The sequence below is a fragment of the Ictidomys tridecemlineatus genome, chromosome 4 (genome assembly GCF_052094955.1).
Source record: "Ictidomys tridecemlineatus isolate mIctTri1 chromosome 4, mIctTri1.hap1, whole genome shotgun sequence".
Lineage (NCBI taxonomy): Eukaryota > Metazoa > Chordata > Mammalia > Rodentia > Sciuridae > Ictidomys > Ictidomys tridecemlineatus.
In genome coordinates this window covers 53,865,177-53,876,446 of record NC_135480.1, presented here as the reverse complement: position 1 = coordinate 53,876,446, position 11,270 = coordinate 53,865,177, and the positions used below count along the sequence as shown (strand labels likewise).

Genomic DNA, 11,270 nt, shown 5'->3' with positions numbered 1-11,270 from the left:
AATGTGGTCTGCACACTAAGATTCACCACACAGGGCTCCTTTATATAATTGACAGCACTAATTTCAGGCACTGATCCCATGCTCCAACTTCATTCCCACCATACTCCATTCCCTGACTTCAACTCCTCCTAGAGTTACTTGCTTGGTGGTTGGTGGCAAAGACTCTGGTGAAGACCACATAAGTTCAAATCACAGCTCTAGAACTGACCAGCAGGGACACTCTACCTAGCCCCTGGTCACTCAATTTCCCTATCTGTAAAACAGGGAGTTGTGGGTTAATTCAGGTAAACCACATAGAACAGTGGTTGGTACCAGAAAGTGCCCTATGTGCTGCTGTTACTATTACTACCATTCCTTCCCGTGGTCATCTACACATGTTTGTGCCTCATCTTAAAAGCCATACAAGTCTCACCCTTAATATCCCAGGCCTCCACTCCACCTGTTGTACCTTCTGGGCCTTATTTGCTGAAAGAGTTGACCTTGTTCACTAGCTCCCCCTTCACTTCCTGGGCCAGGTCAGCCCAGCCCTTGCTGTTAGGATGATGCTCTCATTAATGGTCAAAGCCAGCACACATCTTCAGAGGACACAGCCTCTGAAACCAGAAGTAGCTATCTCAGCACTTAACTCTCTGGGCTTCTCCTCTGCATGCACCTGGGTGCTGTGATCTGGGTTGCCTACGTGGTTCCCATGATACCTCTCTCTGCTCTCCCCTGGCCTCTCCCCACGGTGCTCAGTGCCTCGTGTTGCAGCTGCCCTCACCACTGAAAGTAGGCTGGTCATGCTGTTTGCAGGATGCTTTCCATCCCCAGTGCAGTGACTATTCTTTATTTTTTTGCTACTCGGTATTGAACCCAGGGGCACTTTACCACTGAGCTATATCCCCAGTCCCTGCTACTTTTTGTTGTAAATCAGGGTCTCACTAAGTTGCTGAGGCTGGTCTCAAACCAGCCTCAGTGGCCCAAGTCACTGGGATTACAGGTGTGTGCCACTGTGCCTTGTTGGACAGAAGCATTTTTAATGCCCTAAAATATTTCTGGCTGAGGGTGCATCTCAGTGGTAGAGTGTGTGCTTAGCATGTGCAAGGCCCTGAATGTTTTAATCCTCAGCACACAGAGAAAAGAAATCTGAATAAATGAGTGAACCAACAGACAGAAGAATCAACATTTGGGGATAGAAGGAAAGAGAGATAGGAACAGAGAGAGAAGCCTGGCGCCCTGATCCCCCAAGATAAGGGGAAGAGGGAGAGGCAGCAGGAAGTTGGGCAGAAAATGGGGCAAGAAGATGCTGCTGGATTTTGGGCCTGTGGAGTGTGAGGGTGTTTGAGACACAGAATTGGAGCAGAAGCCCCAGGAGTGGAGCCAGTGAGAGAGGCTGGTCTGGGTGCCTCAGAGCTGTTGGATTCTAGTTGTGTGTGATAGGGTTCCATGTGGGGGGAGGAAGGTATTCAAATTTACTGCTCAGTTCTTAGATATTTATTAACTATCATTCCTTAAGCATTTTCTATACTTTATGTACAATCAGTATTTTCTATACATGATATATATCTAATCAAACATTCTTTCTCTAAGTTTAAAAATTCTGTGATTTGTTTAATACTCTGCCAATAATTAATTTATTTCTTCTGGTACTAGGGATTGAACCCAGGGGTGCTTTACCACCAAAGTTGCATCCCTAATTCTTGCTACATTTTGTTTTGAGATAGGGTGTCACTAAATTGTTGAGGGCCTTGCTAAGTTGTTGAGGCTGGCCTTGAACTTGGGAGCCCCAGAATCCCAAGTCCCTGGGATTCCAGGTGTGTACCACTGCACTGGTGGCATACTCATTTCTTAAGTGCTGTGAACACCTTAAAGGAGGCAGAACCTCATAGAGGACAATGATTCATGTTGCTTTATGGACATATTCCAGAGCTGTTCTGATGTGGAATCGTCTTTCCTTCTGGTGGAGAAGAGTGTTTGAAGATGAAAGTCTTCACGTGTAGGCCATGGGAGAGTTGGTGTGGATAGAAGTGCTGCTGGGCCACTTGCCATTATAACAGAGCATTTGCTACCTAAAGCTCATGAAGTTGGGGTGAAACTAAACCTGGTCTGGAAGGAGGAGGGGTCGAGGCTGACAAATGGACTCAGGGGAAAGAGAAAGTAGAAGAAGGGAGAGGAGAAGCCAGTCAGTGTCCAGGGAAGGACATGACTTTTGAGCTTGACCTTTCCTGCTTTGTGTACTGAAGGTCATCAGCTCAGATTTTCCTGGAAAATCTGATTTTTGACTAGGGAAATATGTCTGGGCATCCCCTGCTGCCACTGGCCTCCCAGAGAGTGAAATTCAATGAAGGTAGATTTTTAGAAAAAATCAAGAGGTAAGAGAGTAAAGTGGTGACACCATCTTTGGATCAGTTGAGCAGAACAGCACTAGAAAGACCTTACAAGGTACCTGGAAGGATGAGGTGAGAGGACAGGTGTGGCCAATAGAGACAGAGCAAGGATCCTGCAAAGGGAGGCACAAGGGGATGAGGAGCCCTGAGAAGGCAGGAGAGGTGGGTGCTGGGTCAGCACTGTCTGTGGAGAGCTGCTCACAAGTGGGTTGAGGAAGGTCACTCTTCCTAGGAGCCTGGGAAGGCAGGAGGCCCTGGGTCACTCTTAGAGCCTTGCCACGGGCCCAGGTTGAGCCCTGACTTAACTGACCAACTTAGCAAGGGTCACTGGGAGATGGCCTTGCCCAGTCCTGCTGATTCTGAGCTCCTGTTCCCTTTTTCATCTCCCTCCAGCACGATAACCCTTATAACCAGGGCTGCACAAGGAATTTCTACAACACGCTATGTGCATCCTTGGGACCCAAGTGAGTTGGTAAACCAAGGGCTCAAGTGGTGGACCCTGGGGCCTGTGGGGTGGGGTGAAGCTGGGTCTATTTCCCTGGTCTCTGTCCGCAGCTCCCAGGCCTTAACACTTCCTGTTTCTTTCCTTTGGGGTTTTCTCCAGGGCACTCTGGGAGTTTCTGGGAATTTCACTCTTCCTTGGTGTTGTAGGTTCTTGCCCCAAGATATGTGGTAGAGGGGAATGTCAGCCTGGATAAGGCTCCTGGATGAGAGCCCTGGGCTCTGTGCTTTCCCAGCTGAGGGCTGAGTGTGGTCAGGGAGACCAGGCCAAGGTGGGTAGTGACTCCTTGCATTTGGCCTGTTGCTTCCCAGGTACATGTCCGAGGCTGTTTACCTTCAAATGGAGCAGGACACCAACTGGAGGCCAACCTGACATCATAAAGACCTCCTTGGGCCCAGGTCTGCAACTCAGGCCCCCCAAGGTAAGTCTGCACCTTTATAGAAGGTAAGGGGTATGGGGTGAGCTTTGGAACATGGGGGTCTGTGGTTGCATATGTGTTGGGGGAAGTCCCCAATGTTGGGCTGGCCCTGAAGCTGAAGCACGTGGAGCATAAGGAGTGAGATTGTGGACCTGGAGGGTGCAGGGTCCAGGTCACAGGGCTTCAGAGCACACCCAGGTGTCCCTCAATAGAGAAAGAGAAAAGACTGCACTGCTAACTAGCTGGTTGGTCTTGGGACAGTCCCTTACCTTCCTCAGCCGTTAATGAGATCTGAGACTAGTCCAGTAGCTTATAATGTTTTAAAGGAGATTCTTTTTTTTTTTAATTGGAAATTTTTACTCAGTCCCATGTGAAACTGATGGAATGGAGCATTAGGAGTGCAGTGGGCTGGGTATCCCCCAGTGCCCCCCAAGGGCCCTTGCAATGACTTGTAGTGTCAACCCTCTCCTTTTTCCTGCCTCCTGGAGCTGAGGGCCTTGACTGTGAGCAGTGGGGTGGAGGTTAGGGAGAGAGCCCCCAGGTACTGACTCTGTGTTTATCTTCCCATCAGCCCAGTGCTACAACATCCCACGAGGTGATGCCAGGATGTGAGCCCTACACGGAGGTCTCCCGGGCCTGAGCCCCCCCACTCAATCCCCTGTTGGGGGTGCCATGACCTCCACAGTTATCTAATCCTTATAAAATATATTTTTTGTTGCTTTTTATCGCTTCTCTGCCTGTTTATTCTACGTTCAGAGAAGCCTGTTTCTTTGTGGGTGTGGGGAGGCTATGAGGGCTGGCAGGCTGGGACAGAGCCCTCCTGGAAGGGGAGAAGATCCTTGCTCTCAGAAGCCAATACTGTCTGGCTTTTTGACCTTGGGCAAGACACTTAGCATTTCTCTCATCCTTAAAATATGGCGTCAGTAATAATCACAGTGACTGACCTGGCTGGCTTCCTGGCAAGGGCTGGAGATGAGAGGAGAGAAAACTGACCAGCCTGGATAATACCAAGTGCACCTCAGACTACTCCACAAAATAGAAATGGAACTTATTTATTAGTAGTTCTAATTGTGTGTGTTTGTGTGTGTGTGTGTGTGTGTGTGTGTGTGTGTGTGTGTGTGTGTGTGTGAGAGAGAGAGAGAGAGAGAGAGAGAGAGAGAGAGAGAGAGATTGTGTGTAGTACTGAGGATCAAATCAAATCCAGGGCTTTATGCATAGTAGACAATCGCTCCACCACTGAGTTACATCCCCAGCCCTTTTTTATTTTCAGATGTGCTCTCACTAAATTGGCCAGGCTGGCCTCCAACTTGTGGTCCCCTGTCTCAGCCTCCTCCATAGCCTCCCAAGTTACAGGAGTTAACTGCCATGACTATCTTAGGGTTTTCTATATGCAAGATCTTTCCACCTGCAAGTGATTTCTTCTTTCTTTCTCACCTGGATATTAAATATTTTTCTTGCCTAATTTCTGTGGCTGAAACTTTTAATAAATATAAGATTTTTTATTAATGCCCTTCATAAGGTTGAGGGAATTACCTTTTATCTCTGTGTGTGTCTTTTTTAACTATGGAAAGGTATTAGATTTGTCAAATGCGTTTTCTGCACCAAATGATCATGTATGATATTTTTCTTCCACTGTTAATGTGGTGTACTACAAATTGACATTTTCTCCTAGTTTTAGTGTTCAATAATTAATAGCTTGACTGACCAGGTCCAAGACACAAAGATATACACTATGTTCAAGAAACTGGGGGTAAATTACTCTATAAACTAACTACATAGTATGTGATAAGAATGGGCATTATAATATAAAACCTTTAAACACATAGTAGTTATCTGCAGGAAACCATGTTTAGCTTAGGAAAAGGGTATTCCAAATTTCAGTGTAAAATATTAGCAAACATCAATTCCTTTGTGTGGCAACTATCATTTCTGTTTTCAAACTCTTTCACCCCAGCCTGCTTTTTAAGGTCTGGACTAGTTTTTTCCCAATCACAAGTGTAATTACCAATAGTGTCGATTCTTACAATGATCTGATGAGACACGGTCTGACATGTATCTTGCATTCATTGCACCACCAAGGTCATCCTGCATGATGCTGGAGTCAGTCTTGGCCATCTCCCCAGTTTCCAGTTTGGTAATGATGTCTCAGACTATCACCTATAAAACATTTTGTTGGGGGGGGAGTGTACTAGGGATTTAACCAGGGGATGATTTATCACTGAGATTTGCCCCCAGTCCTATTTATTTTTAATTGAGACTCAGGGTCTCACTAAGTTGCTGAGGACCTGACTAAGTTGCTGAGCCTGGCCTCAAAATTATGGTCTTCCTGCCTCAGCCTCCAGAGTTGCTGGAATTATAGACACGTGCCACCATGCCCAGCTATACTCTACTTTTAAATGTTGAATCATTTTTGCATTTCTTGGATAAATCCAAGTGGCAATGATACATAATATTTTTAACAAGCTGCTGAATTTAGGTTGTTAAGTTTTTATTTTTAAATATTTATTTTTTAGTTGTAGATGAACACAATACCTTTATTTCATTATTTTTTTGTGATGCTGAGGATCGAACCTAAGGGCCTCACACATGCTAGGCTAGTACTATACCGCTGAGCCACAATCGCAGCCCCAGTTGTTAGGTTTTTTTAAAAAAGATTTCTGTATTTAATACTCATAAAGGGTATTAGTCTTAGTTTTCCCCTGTGATGTCTTTGTTTGGCTTTGGTATCAGGGTAATATTGGTCCTGTAAAGTAAGTTGGGAATTGTTCCTTCCTCTTCTACTTCTTGGTAGAGTTTGAAAAGGAGTTGTGTCTATTTAAAGTTTTGGTAGAATTTACCAGGGATCCCATAGTTTTCTTTAGAAGAGCCCACTAACTTGTCAATTACCATGCCTGGCCATTAAAATTTTTAAATAATTTTTTTAAAAAGAAAAGAATAAAAGAAAGAAAAGGAAAAGAAAAAAAAAACAAAGTAAAACATTAAAGCATTCTCCAGGAAGAGGATCCTGTAGGTGACTGAGTTCCTGTGATCCCAGAAGAAAAGCCAGGTTTCCCAGGTTCACCATCAGTCACTGGGAGAGTGAGCACACTCTGAAGGGCAAGTGGTGGAATCCAAAGCAAAGTTAAGGTAGAAGTAGAAAGCAAGGGCAGCAGACAATGGATGTGCATTTAAGGCTGTTGGTAAAACTCTAATCTATTTTCTGTTCTTTTCTTGCTCCTGGCACACAGGAAAAACATTTCTTAGCCCCTTGGATTTAGAAGTTGTTAATGCTTCTTCTGTAGCAAGAGGAAGAAGAAGCCTGGCTTTGAGAAGAAGGTGGGCACGTTACATTAGAGTAGCTTGCATTTCTGGGTCCCTGCATCAAGGACAGTTTCTCTAAGGAGTCACTTTAGTCTGTAGAAGACCTTGCCTAAATGAAGAAAGATTTGGGGCATTTCTGTGCTCAATTTGGGGCTGTTTGTCATAGCAGCATATCCCAGCTTATTCTTACTAATGCAGATGGAGCCTTGCTCAAAGGATCAATAGGATGAGGAGGGGCTTTTTTTTTTTAACTAACCATGGAAGAATGAAAACAACTTTCCTAGTTATCATTTCTACCTATCCATTTGTTCTTTTTCCCTAAGAGAAGCCACTTGAATGTCACACTCCCTAGGAGAGGCATTCTTAAGTATAAGTAAGGCTTGAAAATTTTCATGAACTAAGAATGATCCCAAGGAGATGGAGAAGAGGACTTGCCTGGTCATTCAAATTTAACAGATGACAGTTGCAATTCCCAACAAAAGAGCAAAGTTTAATTTGCCTTAAGAAGAGAGTCACTTCTTTCTTGGTGTCTTAGTCCATTTTGTGCTTCTATAACAGAATCCCTGACATGGGTAATTCATAAAGAACAGACACTTGTTACTTTTCTGGAGGATGAAAGTTCAAGGTCAAGGAGTCCTTATTTTGCTAGGGCCTTCCTGCTGTGCCATCCCACAGTGAATATGACATAGAAAGTGGGAGAAAAAGATCAAGAGAGAAATAGGGTTGAAGAGAATGTACTTCTGGGATACCCAAGCAAATAACACATCCTCCCCATAATCTCTGCTTGTTTGGGTCTTTCTGTTTTCTTTCTGTTTCTTTTCCTGTCCATCACTCCTCCAGTCCTAGAAAGTTTATAAGGCTGAGTAGAGAATGGGTCTCCCTGGGGGCTGGGGTGAGGATAGGTGAAGAGACACAGGGACCTTCCTGTGTCCTTTTCTCTCTCCCTAAGCCTCATATTAAAATGGACAGATGAGTACCAGGGTCTCTCACATCCCTACTTCCAGGACTCATGCCCAGGCTCCATGCACACAGGGTGGGGGTCTTGCCAGGTACTGCTGCTTCCTGCGTGAGCTGCAACTTAGACACAGTCTGTTCTAAGGAAATAGGAAAAATACATACTGAAACAGAATGATAGACAAAATCCTATCCCACCCTGATACCCTCTCCTTGTTTTTCCCTCTCTTTTATATTCTGTTCTTTCATTGCGGCTTTGCCTCTATACTTTTTAATATCCCTCAAAAGACATTTTCTTATTTACTCCCTTTTTCTCTACTTCATTCTGACTTTTCACACCAGCTGTCTTGGAATGTTGGATCAAACCTCAGGTGAACCAATTCTGTAGAGAAATGAGCTCCATTATATCCTCAGTACTTGAAACAGTATTTACCCTACCACTGCTACAAAATAAATATTTGCTGAATAAATAAAAAAGGAATGAGGGGAAAATAATAATTTAGTCTAGGTTAACTATCATAAACCAAAAGAACAGTATAGATATTTCATGAGTAGAAGTATGAATAGCTTATCCCCAAATAACAAGTGCAAATTATAAGAAACCCTACATGAGGCAGAATCTGTATGCCTAATCTTAATTAATATCACACTACCAATTTTATTCAAATTATACTTTAGTAGCCATGATAATTTGAATAACATTGAATATTCAATACTAAATCAATATGTTGAAACTTAATTGGAATATAGTCTCACTACTTTCCCCATTTGATATGATTGTTATGCTCAAGTTATGTTTTCTTTTCCTTCACAGCTGTGATGCACAATAAACTACAAACAAAATAAAAAGTACTAGCAAGGTGCAATGACACATGCCTGTAATCCTAGTGGCTTGGGAGGCTGAGACCGGAGGAGCACAATTTCAAAGCCCTCCTCAGCAAATTAGAAAGCCTCTGAGCAACTCAGCAATGCCTGTCTATAAATAAAATATAAAGCAGGGATGGTGCTGTGGCTGGTGCTCAGTGATTAAGTGCCCCTGGGTTCAATGCCTGCTTTTTATATCTAGATATATACCTATATATCTATATCTATATCTATATCTATCTATATATATAGAAAGAGAGAGAGAGAACATTACTACAAAGTATGAAATGTTCCAGATTTTGCACCTGTGAGATTATTCACTCTGAAAAGTTCACACTGTAAGTCAGGAAATGCAAGGATTCTAGAAAATAGGCATAACTCATGGATTATATTATTTTCCCAATATAATTAATAAAAAACCACTAGCTGGAGCTGGGGCTGTGACCCAATAGTAGCCTGACATGTGTGAGGCACTAGGTTCAGTTCTCAGCATCACATATAAATAAATAAAATAAAGTTCTATCACAACTAAAAAACAAAACAAAACAAAACCAAATTGTTTATAAACAATTTGAGGGCATTTTGACCTACAAAGGAAGATACGAAAAAAGTCTCTAATGTAGTGGCTCCAAGTGAAAACAATACTTAATATTGCCACATGAGAGGTCCAGAAAATATATGCATTGTTGCATAAATATATAAATACCAAGAGAAATACAGTTTGGGATGATCCCAGTATGAGCCCATGAAGTAGAACTCATTTCATCCTGAAAACAATAATTCATTTTCTTACTGACTCGTTGAAAAGATTTTTCTCTCCAGAAAAAAAAATCACACCCACTATTTGTTGGTCTCTTGAGGTTACAGCTGTTAGTGAATTTCAGTGAGCTTTCAGGTTAGTCAGAATTAGTTAAAAGCATTTAAAGAAGTAACTCTAAAATAACAATTAAAATATATAAACAAGGGAAGGGTGTGGAACACAGTGGTTGTGCACATGCTTAGCATATGCAAGGCTTCCAGTTGGATCTCAACCAGCACACACACACACACACACACACACATACATGTTTATGTGTAAATATCATTCATTCTAAGAGAATGACCTTTGAGGAAATGATCATATCAAAATAAAAGCATCAATACATAGAAACCTATTGAAGTAGATATTTAATGAAACATAATCTTAATCACAATAGTCTGATAATTACGTGGATGCCCATAATAGGGAAATGCATGCCTAGACTATTGGATCATGTGCTAAGGAACTTAGTATCTCTTCAAAACAGATGATAACACCACAGTATTAAAAGAGAAGAATCTCCTGATACATTTCAAACTCAAGGAATACAACAATGCAAACTCATTAATATCAAGAAATGGAATCTGTTTTCATCACTTATTAAATTCAAACAGAGTTCTTTTGAGTAATAAGCAAATATATAGCTTCTTAACAAGTCAGACTGTGTGTAAAACCACTGCTCTCCGCCATAATTTCACCAAAGCCTTTTTCATCTCATGGTTTCGCAGGCTGTAGATAAGGGGATTCAGCAGGGGTGTGAGCAATGTGTAAGCCAAAGACATCAGTTTCTTGGTTACTGGTGAGTAGCTAGATTTGGGCTGTAAATAAGTCATACTGGCTGTGCCATAGAAGAGGGTGACTGATGTGACATGAGAGGCACAGGTGGAAAAGGCCTTTTGCCTCCCAGTTGTTGATGGCATCTTCAGGATGGCAAAGAGAATTCTAAGATAAGACAAGAGTATCAACAAGAAAGGAAGCAATATAATCAAAATGGTGCCTATGAAGGCATAGATTTCATACAAGGAGATATCTGCACAAACCAGTTCCAGCACTGCTGGGGTTTCACAAGATATATGACTAATTTCATTGGGTCCACAAAAGGGAAAACTGAATACCCATGAGGTCTGCAGAGTAGCCACCATGATCCCTGAGACCCATGAGAACATGACTAATTTCACAAACACCCTCTTGTTCATAATCATGGGGTAGGTCAGAGGACAGCAGATGGCAGCAAATCGGTCATAAGCCATTGCCCCTAGGAGAAAACATTCATTCACACCAAAAAGAAGAATGAAATACATCTGTGCAAAACAGCCCACAAAAGAAATTGTAGTTTTCTCAGTGGTCAGGACCACCAGCATTTCAGGCATGATGGCTGCACTGAAACTCACTTCCACCACAGATAAGTTCTGCAGGAACAGGTACATGGGGATGTGGAGGGTCTGGTCCAGCAAGATGGCGGCTATGATGATGGCATTTCCCATCAGGGTCATCAGATAAATAACCAAGAAAACCCCAAAGATCTCGTCTTGAAGTTCAGGAAAGTCAGAGAAGCCCAAGAGGATGAATTCAACCACAGAGCTTTGATTTTGTCTTTTCATTGCAGTACAGAAGCCCTATATTGTTCCTGCAGACATAATCAAAAAATAAAGTCACAGTCCAAAGGCTGAGAATAGCAGCCTGAATTCTGCATAGAAATTCCAGCAGAGGATGAAACGAGGAAACATCTTCCAAAAAATTGAGGTTGAAACATTTAGAGAAAGGCAAAATACTAACATTAGTGACTATTTCTAATATAAAAGGAAACCTGAAGAATTCTTATTTAGAAATTTGGACTTAAAAGTGAAAAGTGCTATCAAGTTCTATTGCAACTTATACACTATGTAGTTTTAAACTAAATATACTCTAAGTAAATATAGATATTTTCTAACACTGGTTCTAATCCCGTATTATTACCACAGGTATTTTTCATTTTATTCAACTTATGTATATATAAAAATGGAGAGATAGAAAATATAGTATAAAAAGAAGATAAATGGAAAAAAAAGCTAATCCAAATTTTTATAA

General features: G+C 42.1%; 1 protein-coding gene across 1 annotated transcript; it reads right to left on the bottom strand.

The window, feature by feature from the left end:
- Positions 1–9,859: 9,859 nt before the first annotated feature.
- Positions 9,860–10,804, bottom strand: LOC144376776 (olfactory receptor 10A3-like). The gene has a single exon (XM_078045053.1). It carries the CDS (start codon positions 10,802–10,804, stop codon positions 9,860–9,862), a length of 945 nt encoding a protein of 314 aa, XP_077901179.1.
- Positions 10,805–11,270: the final 466 nt, after the last annotated feature.